The sequence below is a fragment of the Lipophrys pholis genome, assembly GCF_963383615.2.
Source record: "Lipophrys pholis genome assembly, chromosome: 5".
NCBI lineage: Eukaryota > Metazoa > Chordata > Actinopteri > Blenniiformes > Blenniidae > Lipophrys > Lipophrys pholis.
In genome coordinates, this window is record NC_137628.1 from 241,445 (window position 1) to 260,000 (window position 18,556).

Genomic DNA, 18,556 nt, shown 5'->3' on the forward strand with positions numbered 1-18,556 from the left:
GGAAGAAGTTAATACCTCAGTGATTCACATGTTCATTTGCTGTATGTATTCATCACTGTTCATGAACATAAAATGTAATTTATAAACTACCTGATTCAATGACCCTTTTTTTTTAAAGTCATGTGCAATAAGTAAACTCTACTGTACTCGTTTCAGACAGGCTCAATTTATTCAACATGCATGTATTATATTGTATAGATGTTGGTAACTATATGCTTATATGATATTTTCCTATTTATATCTTTTGCACTGTAGTTGACCGAACTATTCAGTCCTGAATGAAAGCTTTTCTTTTTTACAAGTTGCAATGACACTGAAAACACAGCTCTTTGTTTAGTTTTTTATTGTCTTTGAACACAACAAGGGACCCCGTCCAGCTCAGTAGGTAGAGCGTCAGACTCTCAGTCTCCAGGTAGAGGGTTCATGTCCCCCGTCCAGCTCAGCTGGTAGAGCATCAGACTCTCAGTCTCAAGGTAGAGGGTTCATGTCCCCCGTCCAGCTCAGTAGGTAGAGCATCAGACTCTCAGTCTCAAGGTAGAGGGTTCATGTCCCCCGTCCAGCTCAGTAGGTAGAGCATCAGACTCTCAGTCTCAAGGTAGAGGGTTCATGTCCCCCGTCCAGCTCAGTAGGTAGAGCGTCAGACTCTCAGTCTCAAGGTAGAGGGTTCATGTCCCCCGGCCAGCTCAGTAGGTAGAGCATCAGACTCTCAGTCTCTAGGTAGAGGGTTCATGTCCCCCGTCCAGCTCAGCTGGTAGAGCAGGAGACTCTCAGTCTCAAGGTAGAGGGTTCATGTCCCCCGTCCAGCTCAGTAGGTAGAGCATCAGACTCTCAGTCTCAACGTAGAGGGTTCATGTCCCACGCCGGGCGCCACCTTCCTGTGGGCTCTCCGCCTTCCTGTGGGCTCTCCACCTTCCTGAGGGCTCTCCACCTTCCTGAGGGCTCTTCACCTTCCTGAGGGCTCTCCACCTTCCTGAGGGCTCTCCACCTTCCTGTGGGCTCTCCACCTTCCTGTGGGCTCTCCACCTTCCTGAGGGCTCTTCACCTTCCTGAGGGCTCTCCACCTTCCTGAGGGCTCTCCACCTTCCTGTGGGCTCTCCACCTTCCTGAGGGCTCTCCACCTTCCTGAGGGCTCACCGCCTGCAGGAAGGTTCTTTTTTTTTTTTCTTTTTTTTTTGTTGTTTTTTTTGTTGTTTTTTTTTGGAAGGTTCTTAATGGGTCAATGTGATCTGGGTGACGGTGCTCAGACTGACACCACCACCACCCAGAAATGGAGAAGAGGGAGGAGATGGAGGGATGGAGGGATGGATGGATGGAGGGATGGAGGGAGGGAACACAACAAGTCAAATCCTTTAATTAACACAACCAGCAATTCCAAATAGCATAATGTGCATTGAAATGATTTGAGTCCATGTTCCACTGAAACGACTTCTTTTAAAGGATAGAAGAATAAAAAAAGAAAGAAGAATGAAGATAAAGTCTTTTCAGTGACAGCAGCTCCTCACACCATTGGAGGCTGCAGCTGGGCAAGGCACTGTCACTCCAATGAGGACAGTTTGGAGTTCAGTGTCTTGCCCAAGGACACTTCAGCATGTAGGCAGGCAGGATTGGGAATTGAACCTGCAATCTTCAGATTGGGAGACAACAGTTCTGCCAACCCAGCTATTCACATGGACGTTCTGATGTTCACATGGACGTTCTGATGTTCACATGGACATTCTGATGTTCACATGGACATTCTGATGTTCATGTGGACGTTCTGATGTTCACGTGGACATTCTGATGTTCACGTGGACATTCTGATGTTCACATGGACGTTCTGATGTTCACATGGACATTCTGATGTTCACATGGACATTCTGATGTTCACATGGACATTCTGATGTTCACGTGGACGTTTCCAACAACACCCTCACAAAGGACTCCTCATTCTGTCTGGACAGTTCTGGATTACATCAACATATTCACTTCCCCACACATTCCAAAGGACACACTCTGGACCTCACCACCTGTCAGCTCCACCCTCCACCTTCTCCACCCTCTACCTTCCCCACCTGTCAGCTCCAACCTCCACCTTCTCCACCCTCTACCTTCCCCACCTGTCAGCTCAGCCATAATCCCTCCTCCGTCTTCACTGGAACTGTTCCAACGTTATTCAAATCAGCTGCAGTAACCTCCATTCTCAAGAAACCTGCTTCAGACCCCGACGATTTCAAGAACCTTCGTCCGTCTCTAATCTCCCATTCATATCAAACATTCTCAAAAAAACTGTTGCATCCCAGATCTAACCAACAATAACCTTCATGAACAGTTCAGTCTGGCTTCCATCCCCAACAGAGCACAGAGACAGCCCTCATCAAAATAAAACAACAGAGCCCCTCCTCATGGCAGCAGACACCAGACTCCTCCTCATCCTCCTCATGCTGTTGACCTGAGACTCGACTGACACCCAGCTCTACCTCTCCACTCCACCCTCCTCCAGCTCTACCTCTCCACTCCACCCTTCTCCAGCTCTACCTCTCCACTCCACCCTCCTCCAGCTCTACCTCTCCACTCCACCCTCCTCCAGCTCTACCTCTCCACTCCACCCTTCTCCAGCTCTACCTCTCCACTCCACCCTCCTCCAGCTCTACCTCTCCACTCCACCCTTCTCCAGCTCTACCTCTCCACTCCACCCTCCTCCAGCTCTACCTCTCCACTCCACCCTCCTCCAGCTCTACCTCTCCACTCCACCCTCCTCCAGCTCTACCTCTCCACTCCACCCTCCTCCAGCTCTACCTCTCCACTCCACCCTTCTCCAGCTCTACCTCTCCACTCCACCCTCCTCCAGCTCTACCTCTCCACTCCACCCTCCTCCAGCTCTACCTCTCCACTCCACCCTCCTCCAGCTCTACCTCTCCACTCCACCCTTCTCCAGCTCTACCTCTCCACTCCACCCTCCTCCAGCTCTACCTCTCCACTCCACCCTCCTCCAGCTCTACCTCTCCACTCCACCCTCCTCCAGCTCTACCTCTCCACTACACCCTCCACAGCCTCCCTCCCACTTCTGTCTGTGAATGTTTGCATGAAATAAACACCTGGCTCTTCCACATCTCACTCAAATTTAACAGCAACAAAACAAAAAATAAAATGTATTACTTATTATTATTATTTTAATAGAACCGGATGTGCGGCTTTTATTGTCTAACTTGACGCTGCTGAATCGACTATGTCACATCACGTGACTCACTATTCAACAATAGACGCAGTTGCATGCTTCTTGATAAAATTAGTTAGTCGTGCAAACGCGGCCGGCAGGCTCGTCTGCGGCATCGTCCGCTGGTCCCGGTGGTTCGGCTGGTTCCGCTGGTTCCGCTGGACACTTTGAACAATCAAGGGACCGAAAACATCCAGTGAAACGGCGTCGTTCGTTCTCGGTCTGTCGCCGTTTTCGTAGCAGCAAAGCGAGAGAAGATCCGAAAACACGGTTAAAGTTCTCATTTTCACGTTTGTTAAGACGCGGACTTGGGAAACAGATGGAATTTATGCCTCAAACTGAACGAGTAGCATTAGTTGGCTCAGTCAGCGTCACTAGAGGGAATGAGGAGGGCTCTCATTGCTAAACCTTGAAAGTTTGACTCGGACGCTGCGTGTCCGCTGCCATGGGTGATCTCCCATTTGAAAGTAGTTTAGTCACACCCGCCTTGACAAAGCACAAGTCAGAGTAAAAAGCTGGTTAAATAGCAGAAGATGGTTATTTTGGGTTGATGGAAGTTTATGACGGCACCCTGTGTACGACTGCCTTTATGTTTGAACTTAAGTATGAATTTAACAAGTAGTTGTCGTGGCCGAGTGGTTAAGGCGATGGACTAGAAATCCATTGGGGTCTCCCCGCGCAGGTTCGAATCCTGCCGACAACGCTATCTCCCTTTTTATTGAAAAACTAAAAAAAAAAAAGAATTAAGCCTGATAAACCTTTAATTATTCAATATCTGAATATACGGAAAAACAGACATTCTCACAATCAGGCCAAAATACTAATCACTACACCATTTTTTTTAACCTTTTTTTAAATGACAGAAAGGGAAGAAACACCTGTAATTCATAGATATTAATGCCATATGGAGCTGGGTGGACGGGAGCCGTGCGCAATGCAACAATGCTGGCTGGTTGTTCTTACATCAAACATCCACAATCAAACATCTAAATGAACTCAGTTCCAAAAATTCAAATGACTGTGTTGTGAATGCACTTCCATGACTGCCGTGTGAGGAGTTCTCTTATTGAAGTTCTCACTTACCTTGAAGCGATTGTTCTACAAAGTGATTTGTAATAAGTCCCAACACACAAGGTAGGAAAGCAGATACCATGACCAGAGCACTGTGGCTCAAGTCCCAACAAAATCTATTAAATATGGGCCATCAGGCAGTGGGTCCAAATGCATTCCAATCATGATCGACAGGAGTTCTAACCACAGGATCCATTCAGAGATTTTTTTTTTTGAATATTTTATTTAGATTTTTACAATAAACCACCACTGAAATGTGACATCAGGTCTGCCAGTCAGTCTTAGAAACAAAGAGGATGGTGCAACTGAACAAGAAGAATGTCACACATGGAGAACAAGGACTTTATATCTGACAGGTACAAGAAGATAAAGTCGTCACTTTCCCAAGCTAATCTAGAGTCAAAGCTAATCTAGAGCCATAGTCTAACGTGTAAATGAAACAAAGGTGGTGTTTTTTTTATTGATTTTAATTTTGTATTTATGACTGAACATCTTGGGTCACTCACTGCAGCGATAGCCATAACTTTGAAATAAAATAAAAAATAGCAAGGTGAGATCTTTTTTTCTCCCCTCATCGTTATATATTTATATTCAACAAAATAAGATTCAATGTGGAAAAAGAAACAAAACAAAGTTACCTCTGACAAACTTAGAAATATTCTGTTTTGGACAGATACCATGCTTTCACAAACTGTAAAGGGTGGTGGCGGAGGGGGTGGTCAGCAGCCCCATGACGTGGGCTTTACGTTTCTCTGCTCACCTGAAGAGCAGACGGTAGATTAGAATAAGGAAACCAGACTAACTAAACCAGTTAGAACAAGTTTAATACACGACTCAGAGACACCTGGAACTAAAGACACTCAGACAATGTCTTTTACTGTTAAACTCTTGTGTTTGTCATTTGTGCCAAAATGCCCTTTTACACCAGCCGGGGCAGTAGAAAGGCTGGAGGGCAACACATTCTCTTTTTATTTAAAGGATCGTATACACATTCTAAAAGAGCTCAATAACTTCGATCGAGTATTGTCCAACGTCCTTGTTCTCCTTCATCTTACTGAGCTCCTGGAGGCTGCCCTCCATCTTCCCAAGTTCAGACACCAGTTTCACCTGGGGACACAAATCAAGGTTTCAATCTGGATTATGTGGCTTGTGCTTTTAATCTGCCATGAGAAAGCCAGCGCCATATTTCAAAGAACCCAAGGCTGATTATTGTTGGAGCTGGTTAGACACCACACGTTTCCTACCTGAGACTTAACAAAGGTGTGGAGGTTGAGCAGTAGGCCCCTGGCCTCTGGAGTCATCACCAGCACGGTGAAATGGGCGTCCAACAACAAGCACACCCAATCCAGGACCTACAGTCCAACAGAAATCAGGACAGCTGGCTTTACAGGACATCTAGTCCTTTTTTCTTACAATGACACACACTACTGCTAAACTTTCCCAAAAAGGAAGGATGTTTATCTTAATAGAGTTCTTTGTAATAAAGGTATAAGCCATGTAGTTAATTGTTAATGTCCCATTGTGTGTCTCACCAACCTGAGACAAACTGGGTGATCGGAGTCCGTCCGTCTGAGATGAAGGAGCTTCAGAACATCTTAGGTAGAGAAACTGCAGATACTGGAGGAGAAGCTGAGAGAGAAATAAGATGAGAAATGCTCAGTGGTCAAAGCAGAGAAGTCAGTCTTTGGTGGATTATTATAGAGACAAAAGCAACGTTTGCTGGCTTTTACTCACAACAACTTGTTGAGAAGAAAGATCTTTGAGATGTGGGAGGATGAAGGTGTCACTGTATGCCGTCTGCAGGACCTCGTTTCTGAGCCCAAGTTAAGATTTCAGAATGCAGAATGTAGAATACAGAATGTAGAATACAGAATGTAGAATACAGAATGTAGAATCTAGAATACAGAATGTAGAATACAGAATGTAGAATGCAGAATGTAGAATACAGAATGTAGAATACAGAATGTAGAATCTAGAATACAGAATGTAGAATACAGAATGTAGAATACAGAATGTAGAATACAGAATGTAGAATGTAGAATACAGAATGTAGAATGCAGAATACAGAATGTAGAATGCAGAATGTAGAATACAGAATGTAGAATACAGAATGTAGAATGCAGAATACAGAATGTAGAATGCAGAATACAGAACGTAGAATGTAGAATACAGAATGTAGAATGCAGAATGTAGAATACAGAATGTAGAATGCAGAATACAGAATGTAGAATGTAGAATACAGAATGTAGAATGCAGAATACAGAATGTAGAATGCAGAATGTAGAATGTAGAATGTAGAATACAGAATGTAGAATGCAGAATGCAGAATATAGAATGCAGAATGCAGAATATAGAATACAGAATACCATACAAATGAAGACAGACCAGAGAAAGTTGTCTACGAGTGACTTTGTACATGAAGGATACAGTAGAACAGCTTTCTGTAATCCCACTGGACAGACGCGTCCCGGTGGACGAGCTGCCTTCTCTTCTTGCTGGTCACTGATGGTGTCCGATGGGTCCTCCTCTCTGGACTCGGGGCTGAAGCCATTCTGCAGGACAGTCTTTTCCCGTTGTCTTGAGATTAAAGTCTCCATGGAAGAGACGCTGTCAGGCTCCAGGTTCATCTCCTCTGCATCGACGTCTGGCACGCTGAAAGAAAATGGAGTGATTTTATGTCGGGTGAAAAAGAAGTGGACGAGGCCACTGGAGCACAGCTTCACCATTTTCATTAAAACATTTAAATCCACCATCTTCCTATCCTAAGAAACCCATGGTCTGTTATTCAAGTGGCCACAGATGTACTGTGGTAGTGTTGTGTCTTCTACCTGATGAAGGCCTTGAGGCAGGCACAGGTGACGGCTTCAGGGATGTCGGGGAAGAACTGCAAGCAGAGCTGACACAGAAAGTAATCCTTCCTCTCGAGTGCCAGGAGTACAAGGTCAGGACAAACACTGTGGGAGGAGACAAAGGCTTATGGTTCCATCAGTAGTAACCAGGCAGAACGCAGAAATACAGCCGAGATCCTTCAGTTGCTTTGAGTCTTTGTGGTTCAAACAAACAAACAAACAAACACTAATTACTTCTTTATTCTGAAGTTTCACAAGAGGGAGAGAAAAAAACTACTAACAATCCTATTGCAGTGTTTCCTCTCTGAGGTTTTTTCAACAGCGGTGGTGTGTGTGTGTGTGTGTGTGTGTGTGTGTGTGTGTGTGTGTGTGTGTGTGTAAAAATTTTGGAAAAAAAATATACCTTAAATGGTGCTTTGGAACACATTGTGGACTACTATATACTACATTGTGGACTACTATATACTACATTGTGGACTACTATATACTACATTGTGGACTACTACATTGTGACGTGATAAATTGTAGGACCAGCTGATATTAAATGACTATAATCTCAATTTTAATAAAACATTCTGCTTCAGAATCCAGTGAAATATAAAAACCCTCCTAGAAATCTAATCTAATCCCTTCCTCGGTGGTTTGTGGAGCCTTCAGGGGCCGGTTCTGGTCCACGGGCCTTATGTTTGACTCCCGGTGTATTAAAGGAGTCACAGCAGCGCCCCCTGCTGGAGGCTGTCCCTCATTACAGGGTTAACAGTTAAAACCTTTCAGTGCACAGCCGTTGGTCTGCTCCTCCCGGGTTTCCTCCTGTGAGGCTCAACTGAACACAGATGTTAGAGCCTCTGAACATCTGGGGGATTTCTTCTTCTTCTTCCTTCAAAATTCAACCGTCCAAATGGCGTCTGGAGGCTCGCTGCCTAAAGCTGCAGTGAAATGGAGCTGCTGCTGCTTTAACTGGCTTCAGCAGCCAAAATGCTGCCCGCCGCTCTGAAATGAGTGTAGAGGAAGCCCTGCCTTGCCCTGCCCTGCCCTGCCCTGCCCTGCCTTGCCCGGCCTTACCTGTGGCACAGACAGCGAGTGTGCAGGAGCTGAGCCAGGGCGCTGTGGGAGGAGAAGGCTGGATCAGCCCGGCACCGGGACACCAGGATTGAAGCCAACTGTCCCAATGAGGGCTGGAGGTCCTGGAGGTCTGACCTGGACAGCAGCCCCTCCACCTCCTTCTGGACCTCCTCTGCTGGAGCCGTCTGCATAAACACATGAAAACATCTCACCACTGACCAACATCTCCAACACAGCTCCCTGAACACAGACAAGAAAATACCTTTGTGAGCTCCAGTACTTTATCAATTGTTGAAATACCAGCGGGCTGTGTCCTACGGTTCGCTCTCTGTGTGGAAGAGGAAGAAACAATTCATCTATTTGGAGACCACTGCTGGTGGACACTTACTGACCTACTGATCTTCAGAAGGCTCTCCATTCACACACAAATCAAGAGTTCAGTTTGCTGAAGTTGCATTGAACAAAAAGCCACAACATCCAATAACATCACATTTCAAGCTAAAACTTCTAATATGGAATTAAGAAATAAATTATTTTGTGTAGTCTCAGAATATTTGATTATTAATCCCGCAGCGAATACTGTGGATGGCAACATTACACAGCAGCAGTGTGACTACTATTGTGAGTAAATAATATTCACGGGATGAATACAGTCACAATTCCATTTGTGTCTTACAACCACTTTTACATCTTATGATAGTGACTCTGTATCTTAATTTGGATCCAAAATAGTGTTCATTTACTCATTAAGTCAGCCAACATACCGACTTCCTGGTCTCCACTCTGGAGGGCTGAGCCTTGTCTCCATGCAGGAGGGTATTGTCTCCATGCAGGAGGGTATTGTCTCCATGCAGGAGGGTATTCCACGAGGCTACGCAGGCCGGAGACGGACACTCTGCAGTCATTAGAGGAGGGAGCAATGCAGTATATAAAACCTAGGCATTATTTACATTTTTATTATTATCATTAGAATGGGGCCTCAAGAGAGAAACACAACTTATCATTCATCATTACTGAAGCAGACGGTTTTATTAGCATTACGCAGCGGCTCAGAGTCGTCATGGCGATGTGAGGAAAGCCTGGTTTGCTTACCTTCAACTTTGGCCTGTTTCAGTTTGCCCACGGCTGAAGCCAGGGAAGATGTGGGGCATTCGAATGGGATAACGGAGAGGGTTTTCCCATGGGGGATAAAGAGCTTGTTGGAAAAACTCCAAAGCTACATGAGAAGAAAAGGAGATGACAAACACTTCATGTCTTCATGGTAGAAGTGAGGTGAAGACACATGAGGACAGTCCAGCCTTCCTGGGTGTCAACTGCTATTAGGTTGTGAGGAGGGACAAGGAGCCCGTCACAGTGGAGAGCAGACCCAATGATCTACCAGAGTCATACAGTCCTCCATAGCACCCAGCAGCTGGAAGGACAGGGAACCCTGGCCTGCAGGACGGCACCACAGCAAAGCTCACCACATTGGGTCAGAACAGACCCGGTAACATTCAACCAGAACAACCTGCTTCAGGGTTTTTATAAACACATACCTGTCCAAACATTTGACCCGCCATCTCTTTTCCAGCTTGCAGCGTCTGAAAGTTGGTGTTCCAGATGCAGAGAAAATCTGAAATATTAAATAGAACATAAGAATAGGAATATCACTCATTGAGTGACCACATACATTCATTTATTTATATATATATATATATATATATATATATATATATACACACACACACACACATACACTATTCCAATTTTTGTTTTTTAATGAATAAATCTCACCTAACAAAATTAATGCAGCAAAATAAAAATAAAAAAATATTCTGGCATTTATCCAAGTTCACTTTATTTTCTTAACTAAGTTGGAATTTTAAAAATTGTTATGGTATCTTGCACAAAATCTAGAAACTACCAACTGAATTGAGATTAGACTTCCTATATTAAAGGTTAATAAATAGAAGCACTATGAGATTAAACTGTCAATATTTATTAAACATAATGTGTGTGAAATACCTACAAATCCCCACAGAGATATTAAATATTAAACCTTTATCAGTATTCAAAGCAGCTCTATTGTTAACCGTTTATATACAACCGTTTGTTTCTGTCTCCCTTTGTGGCACACGCAGACTTATTTTAACAAAGCATGAAAAGAAGAATATGAACAGTTCATCTTTTCAATGCTTTAAGCTTCTTTCTCTACAGGTTGAGATTCACTGATTATAAACGCTTTGTAATCCCCTACAGTCCACTGGCTCTTGTATTTTCTGTTTCTTCTCATAACCAGCAGAATTCTGTCGCGCTCCAATTTAATTTTTTTTAGAACAAGTATGCAAAAAAACTTCATTCATTTGACCTCTTATATGTATATACAAACTACACAGGAGAGAAAATAATACACACAAGTAAATCCTAGAGTACCATGTTCAAACACACTTTCATACGGTTGTGTTTACATGGTACAATATACATGATGATAACTCTTCCCTATACATCTTCAAGATTAAAAAAAACCTTTTAAAACGGTTTTGAGAAAAAGATCGTACAACACTGAAGACAAGAAGTCGATAGAAGCATGTTTTCCTCGGCTGGTGCATCAGTGGGGGATTTCCACTCATGAAGAGGGGGTGGGTATTCCAGAAGGCCTTACCTTTACCAGCTCCAGCAGAGGGGTGGGGCGCCCCCACAACAGCAGCATGGGCTTCATCCAGCACCAGAACTGATGCTGCCTCCAACAGACCCTCCCCAACTGGAAGAGCCAGCAGCAGGGTGCGGGGGAGGGGAAGAGCCTGGGCTCCATCTTCAGATCCAAGGCTCCGCACAGGCACCACACTCTGGTACACCCCACCATTAGGGTCTGGACAGGAGACAGAAAGAACAAGGTCCTCAGGATTCATTCTGGGAGACATCAACAGAAGAAACCCAGACCAAATATCTCAGAGCAAAGAAGATGTTCTGACCCAAAAGTGTGGAGTATATGGACAGTACAGCATGAAGAAATACTCTACTGACAGCAGTGAGCCACAAGGGACCTTTTCTTAAAGTTAATAAACTTGTATTAAAGACTCATGTTGTTCCAAGTCACAAAATACCATCTAGGTTCCAGCAGTATTGTTACAAGGAAGAAGCAGTACACAGGAAGTCGACTCATGAAGTTGTCTGGGATTGAAAACTGGTTAAAAGACATAGGATGAATTAGTGTTTTATTATTTGGAATCCTTTCGACGAGCAGGTTATGTATCCTCTCTTCTAAAAGGTGGAGATCTTAAAGGTCCTCAATATGTTGGCTAGATTAGATTTATTGATCTGTTGCTGATTGATATACAGATTGGCCATTTAGGTCACAACCAGTGGTGGAGTGGATCCTAGAGAAGGAGCCACAATACTCTGACCAGGGGAGTACCCGTCCACGTCTCTTCCGATCCCGATACCTGAATCTGGATCTCTGCCGATACGACACTATTCTGATACCAGAACTCTGTTTGCTTTAATATTATTATGATCATTATTGTTAATTTTATAAGAGGCTGTAATAAACTCCTCTCTACAGTAAAGTATGAAATGTACTAATGTATTCATGTACTCTCTCTAAAGACAACTTGAGGTTAGTATCAGGACAGTAAAGGAAGCAGTACAAAGTATTTTAGTTCCATGTGGACAATGTGGGGGTCTGCGTGACGTCATCATCTCATAATAAACTAGTTCTATCTTTAGAACCTCAGAATGACTTTATTAATCCCTGGGGAAACTCTTGAGCAAGGCAGCAGCAACACAATGTTTCCAGCTCTAACGCAGCTCCAACCATTGGGACTATTTCCAGGGAGTTTAGGGTGGAGTAGGACGCAGCTTCACGGAGGTGTGAATCTCCTGCTGACAGCCTGGAGGAGCTGCTGCTCATTGTTCTGATGTCAGAGCTGTTCTCCTCCCAGAGCTGGAGGCTGAAAACACTGAGGTCTGGCTGCAGAGCGCCGCCCTGCTGGACTACGGCTTTGCTAACATCCACGTTGGGAGATAAGAGGGACCAGTAGGAGACAGGAGGGACCAGTAGGAGATAGGAGGGACCAGTAGAAGATAGGAGGGACTAGTAGGAGACAGGAGGGACCAGTAGGAGATAGGAGGGACCAGTAGGAGATAGGAGGGACCAGTAGGAGACAGGAGGGACCAGTAGGAGATAGGAGGGACCAGTAGGAGATAGGAGGGACCAGTAGGAGATAGGAGGGACCAGTAGAAGATAGGAGGGACTAGTAGGAGACAGGAGGGACCAGTAGACGATAGGAGGGACCAGTAGGAGATAGGAGGGACCAGTAGGAGATAGGAGGGACTAGTAGGAGATAGGAGGGACTAGTAGGAGACAGGAGGGACCAGTAGACGATAGGAGGGACCAGTAGGAGATAGGAGGGACTAGTAGACGATAGGAGGGACCAGTAGGAGATAGGAGGGACCAGTAGGAGATAGGAGGGACTAGTAGGAGATAGGAGGGACCAGTAGGAGATAGGAGGGACTAGTAGGAGACAGGAGGGACCAGTAGACGATAGGAGGGACCAGTAGAAGATAGGAGGGACCAGTAGGAGATAGGAGGGACCAGTAGACGATAGGAGGGACCAGTAGGAGATAGGAGGGACCAGTAGGAGATAGGAGGGACTAGTAGGAGATAGGAGGGACCAGTAGGAGATAGGAGGGACCAGTAGGAGATAGGAGGGACCAGTAGGAGATAGGAGGGACCAGTAGGAGATAGGAGGGACCAGTAGACGATAGGAGGGACCAGTAGGAGATAGGAGGGACTAGTAGGAGATAGGAGGGACCAGTAGGAGATAGGAGGGACTAGTAGGAGATAGGAGGGACCAGTAGACGATAGGAGGGACCAGTAGGAGATAGGAGGGACCAGTAGGAGATAGGAGGGACTAGTAGGAGATAGGAGGGACCAGTAGACGATAGGAGGGACCAGTAGACGATAGGAGGGACTAGTAGGACACCCATAGTCTTCAGACCAGATATCCCTGAAGAGAATTCTAGTCTGGATCAAGCGGGGATGTGACGGAACCTTGTAAGTATTAACCCACTTTCTCTGGCTGTCTCCAGACAGCATGGCCAAGTTGTCTGGAAATGTCAGCAACTAAAGTTATATTTGTTATAAATTTACCGAGTCTCAACTTGTTGAATAAATGTAGATGGGCTGGTAGTGAGGACTGTCACTGGACATTCAGGCTTACAAAGGTAGAGCAGGCAGATGTGTTTATCCCTGCAGGAGGCGGAGAAGCTGAGGGGGGGGAGTCCCGGCTCCTCTCTCTCCAGACGGTACCTCAGGAGACAGTTTGGCCTCAGCTTGTGCAGGTAGAGGAAATGTTCGCCTCTCTGTGCAGGGACAGTCAGAACACAAAGAAGAAATGAAGCATCAGGGATGTCTGGATGAAGTAGACTGTCGACTGAAGAGCAGGTATGAAGCCAATCACATGGGTTCACCTGTTCCGTAGTGAAAATGACCCACTGCTGCGCCTCTGCTACAATATGAGTACTCCACCTAAAGCCCAGACAGGAAATACACATCAGGACACCAGCAATTCAGTTCCTTCAATAAAAAGGACTATTTGCTTTAAAAGGCCAACCTAATGGTTTCTTCTGGAGCTAAGACTTCTTCTATCGGCTGCTGGGGAGCAGAAAGCAGAGCGTCCAGCAGCCTCACCGCTCCTCTCTGGAACAAGACCACCGGCTGGCTTCCTCCCACACAGTGAACCTTCCACACATCTGAGGACACCTGCAGAGGAACCATGGACATGAAATGTCTCCACTTATAGAATACACTTACTTCAGCCAGAAGGCATCAGGATCAATATATCTCCATCTTTCTTTATATCGGAATATTCCAACTGCCAACATATGCAAATTAACATCTTTAAAAATGAGCTCGACATTTTAGTGACAGAAGAATTGAGTTGCTTAAGTTTTCTAGACGCATAATAGTTTACAATACCAAAAATACTTCAACTAAAGCAATTAAATTAAATTTCACACGCACAGTGGCTTTGAAGGCTTTGTCCAATAGTACGTCTTCCTCCTTCCAAATCCTGACAACCTTGGGAGGAAAAAGAACAGATGAAATGATTATACTGTTACTGGAAGTAGATCTGAAATATACAGAAACGTTTGAACTGAATCAGCTTCACTGGCGATTGAGACAAGATGTGGTCACATTATAAGAAGTCACCTTGTTGTCTGAGACGGCCACATATTCTTTACTCTGCGAGTTGAAAACTGCTGAACAGGTGAGAGTTTGTCCTCGTTTCACCGTCCAGCTGCCGAGTCGCTTCTGGTCGGACACCTGAGAAGACAAGAGGCAGGAATCATCAGAACGTCTTACTTCTAGAACCGCCAGAGACTTTGCTCTTCTGTCAGAAACACCTTGACAAAGACAAAAACATTCATTTATGCTGTACTGCACACAGACACCAATGATTTATTGCTTATTTAGACCAAGCGTCAGTGTGCGATGTAGTGCGTCTAGTTTTTAGTGGACAGAAAGCAATGAAGACCAGCTATTCAGAAAAAGACAATGTCCTCTGGAAACTATATCTTGTAAACACACGCAGATCCTGAAACTCTTTCCAGGTTGTTCCTTCTCGAGTCCACGGCCGTGGAAACTACCTAAAGTAAAACAACTGAATTTCACCTGCTGATTTCAAGTTGTCTTTTCATCGCAAATTCCAATCATCTCGTTATTTAAGGAGACCAACATCAACAGAAGCTGCAGCATTTAGAACCAGTTATTGTTTCACCCTGATAATAGGGAGTTACAATAGTTACTCTGGAAGTAACTAATGATGGATTACTTTTTCAGCATCACTCTGAGTCAGCATGTTTCTAATGTTGGAAATATTACGGAGGTGAAAAAAGGCAGTCCTGCAGATTGTTTAATGTGGAGTTGAAGGATAAATCCTGGTCTAAAGAACTCCCAGGTTCCTCACAGTGGGACTGGAGGACAAAGTAATACCATCTAGTGGTACTGGAGGTCTTTTGTATAATGTTAAATGGTATGGCTCTACTCTCAGGTTCACCTCATTTTTAAAGATTGTTTTTGTTTTTAACACAAAGGTACAGCCATGTTTCCCTGTTCTAGGGAGATTATAATTCAGTTGTAAGGTTGTATTGAGAGATTATATTATAATATGGTGGAAGGAGCAGTCATTCATCTCTGTACTGTTTATAAAGGTTTGGATGTTTTGTGGAGATTAAACTATAATGTACAGATGAATGTCAAAGGCAAATTGTTCTGTTGAGAATTATGTGTACCATGTAAAATACCAATAGATTAACAATTGGAAAAAAAATAAAAAATAAAGACATGGGACTTAAGCCATAGCCGGAGGTACTACAATAAGATATTTAATATGACAAATAGATACAGAACTAACTAACGTTAGTCTGTCTACCACAGCATATATTCAATCCACATTTCTGATGAACTTCCACCACAACATGTGAAGCTCCAGCCGTCCGGACGAGCTCAGGATGCTAACCGAGCGGAGCAGCTCGCCCTGGGCTCAGCAGCTCTTCTTCTTCACGTTACCTTGTACAAAGTCACGCATCTGTTTGCGTGAGTGACGACGACATGATCGCTGTCTCTCTCCTCTTCGATCCCCTGAATGCCAGAATGAGGCACATTATGATCTTGAACCAGTCCGCACAACGTGTAGCCCTCATACAGCGCCGCCATGCTGGACGAGAAGAGACCGAAACCTCGTCACATCTCGCGAGAACAGAGCGAACCGCGAGACTGGGGCTTCTTGAAGCCCCAGGAGGAAACCTTCCCCAGCCGTGTTGGTTCAAGCTCCTCCACATTGTAAACTACTGAAACTACTGTACAAACTGTTTTAAAAAGATATTCCACTTTTTCTTGAATGAATGAATGAATAAAACAAAAACAAAGAAACAACACAACGCACTTGATCTACATTTGTATGAACTAAAAGGAGTAGGAAGAAGTGAACATGTATTTATTCCTACCCTTCAAACACTCCTATATTTTATTAAAAAAGAATTAGTCACAAAAAACAACACCCCTATATCCCTGTCAACAACTCAGTGTCAAGGTTCCCTATAGTTTAATTAAAACCAACAGATGCTCTCATTACCATTCACTATGGTTCATTTTGATGCAATATTCTCCACTGAACAATCAAACTGTCATAAAGATGAACTATTGTACTTCTCAAGAATCAGTCCTTTACATATATTCTTTTTAACGGAATTGTATTTTATATTTGTTTTATCTCCATTCCTAATTTATTCCACCGCTTTACTCCACAGACAGTGACACAGAAACCTTTCAGAGCAGTGCCACTTTATACATCTAGAAATTGAGCTTTCCTCTAAAGTCACAACCACTCACTGTTTCACAGAACATTTTCTGGATATTCCCCAGTAGTAAGTTCTAAGTACTTCTGTTGAACACATTGGTTCCTGTCAGTGTCACTAACTGCCTTTCCTGTGATAAACTGGGTGAAAGGGCTGAAAGTGAACCAGAGCGGCAGCTGCTGCTTGCTTCATAGACTGGTCGTCTCTCAAGGAAGGTTGCAAATTTGACTTCCCACTCCCCTTGTCCACATGTTGAAGTGTCCGTGAGCAAGGCACTGAATACCAAATAGCTCTCAATGGATGTTTGATGGCCGCCTCCATTGGAATGTGTGTATGAATGGGTGAATGTGATTAACAGTGTGAAGTGTTTTAGGAACTGCCCAAGCATTGGAAAAATGTTATTTAAGATAATTCATCAGTTAATTTCCCAGAAGTCATACCAAGATGCATAGGATCTATTTATGTGGCCCTGACAGTGGTGATATTATCTTTATTTTCATTCATTTGACCGACTGGTTGTGTGAACTAAACTGGTTTTAATCTGGCTCACATCTTACGAGATGTTTTGCTGCACAACAATTGCAAAACAAGTGCTTTACATCTTCATTTGACATGTCATGCTCTGCCTTTGTAATGGTCTGGCTGGAGACTATTTTGATTTACTTTAATTTGTAGTAAGTAAACCAAAATCTCTGTCAGTAATATGCAGTGTTCCTCACAGACTGAAGCACTGGTGACATGCTACCATATTGGTTGAAGTGCTTTATTGCATACAGAACAAGCAGTTTGTCTATCATATGACAAATCAAACAATTCTCTCAGAAGGTACAGAAACTCTCCTTTATTCCTTGATAATCCACTAAACATCCTGGACAATCGCTGACAAACATGTCGGCCCTTCCAACCGGCCCAATCTGGATGATTTTGTATGAAGAGAAAAATACCAAGAAAAGATTTGAATCACTTTCTCAACAACACAACCTGTTCTTCCCGATGTCTGGCTGACTAACTGAGGCTCTGAAATGAACCTTAGGTGGCAGCATGTTTATTACATTTGTATATAGAAACATTTACCTTAAGTCATATTGTTTTTATTTCTTTGTTTTATATTGTCACCAACACATGTTCCTCAGCAGTGGTTCATCGTCATCGTGGAAGGATTCTCTAGCTCTTTCAGCACTCTTTGATTTCTGAAGGAAGTGACTTCCAATGAATATGGTAATCACTCCTGCTGGGTTCTGGAAAGAGACAGATAGAGAGAGAACATTTTACAGAAGGCAGACCCACGGCAACTTTTAATACTGCAACTCCTAAAAAGTAGATCACCATGCACATTGGATAAAACCTTTATTTCCTCTGACTTCTGAATGACACTGATGTGGCTGCCTTATGTTAGAGGTTTCCAAACGTTCCCATGTTGAGGCCTGAAAACACCTCTGGCTTTGTGTCTGAGTCCTGAACATGTGATCTGGGGGCTCTGGGCTCCATGGTGTTCATTGGCTCATACTAGTGGGTCTTAAGTCTGAATATTCGGTGGCTGGACTGTTGGCCTCCTTCAGTTATCTCTCAAAAACAGTTCGTGACGGCTGCCACATGAGTCGATAGTAGTTTTCAAATTCCACTTTGGAGGCCATCGAGGGGGGGGGGGGGGGGGGGCTGTGACGCTGACAAGTGGTGCATCATACAGTGAGACCATTTTCAGTTCTTTCAGCTATTTAAGTTGAAATCTTCCTTACGTTCAAAGCATTCAGGGATAGTGAGTCTTCCATCGATGCACTGGGTTGAGATGGCGTAGCCACAGTTCCTGGCCGTGTTTTTGCAGTAAAGCGAGATGATTTCTTTGTGGAGGATTTTGTTGGGCTTAAAGTCTGCAATCCAGATTTTTACCCCTTTGTATAAAATCCTCCCCCGCTCTATGCCAACCTGGCAAGGACCTGGGAATAAGTAGAAAAACAATTCAATTCAAACTTGACATCCATGCCATATTGAGCGTTATTGTTGCCATCCAGATATTTAGAACAATCATCAGGTCTGTCGCATT

At 44.1% G+C, this 18,556-nt stretch overlaps 2 protein-coding genes across 2 annotated transcripts in view; both read right to left on the reverse strand.

The window, feature by feature from the left end:
* Positions 1-4,478: 4,478 nt before the first annotated feature.
* Positions 4,479-15,894, reverse strand: nol11 (nucleolar protein 11). Its single transcript, XM_080464017.1, has 18 exons — positions 15,728-15,894; positions 14,369-14,482; positions 14,180-14,236; positions 13,770-13,918; positions 13,627-13,684; positions 13,377-13,518; positions 10,817-11,023; positions 9,711-9,787; positions 9,268-9,391; positions 8,940-9,070; positions 8,438-8,503; positions 8,176-8,360; positions 7,093-7,218; positions 6,692-6,916; positions 5,999-6,077; positions 5,801-5,893; positions 5,509-5,616; positions 4,479-5,371 (listed from the first exon to the last, which is right to left on the reverse strand). The coding sequence occupies exons 1-18, from the start codon at positions 15,872-15,874 to the stop codon at positions 5,258-5,260; spliced, it is 2,202 nt and encodes a 733-aa protein (XP_080320143.1). The 5' UTR covers positions 15,875-15,894; the 3' UTR covers positions 4,479-5,257.
* Positions 15,895-17,250: 1,356 nt separating this feature from the next.
* Positions 17,251-18,556, reverse strand: part of LOC308110024 (beta-2-glycoprotein 1-like) — a 9,719-nt gene continuing 8,413 nt past the window's right edge. The window contains exons 7-8 of the mRNA XM_080464021.1: positions 18,252-18,449; positions 17,251-17,753 (exon numbers count right to left, since the gene is read on the reverse strand). Of these exons, the coding sequence (XP_080320147.1) occupies positions 17,689-17,753; positions 18,252-18,449 (263 nt within the window). The 3' untranslated portion in view covers positions 17,251-17,688. The remainder of the gene's footprint in view (positions 17,754-18,251; positions 18,450-18,556) is intronic.

Bases quoted from the DNA above. Each gene is read 5' to 3' on its own strand.
- nol11 (XM_080464017.1), bottom strand. From the start codon at position 15,874: ATGGCGGCGCTGTATGAGGGCTACACGTTGTGCGGACTGGTTCAAGAT. The intron at 11,024-13,376 runs GTAAGCCTGAAT...TCTCCTGTCCAG, and splicing joins CATCTGCCTGCTCTACCTTT to ACCCTAATGGTGGGGTGTAC. The intron at 5,617-5,800 runs GTTGGTGAGACA...GTTGGACTGTAG, and splicing joins GATCACCCAGTTTGTCTCAG to GTCCTGGATTGGGTGTGCTT.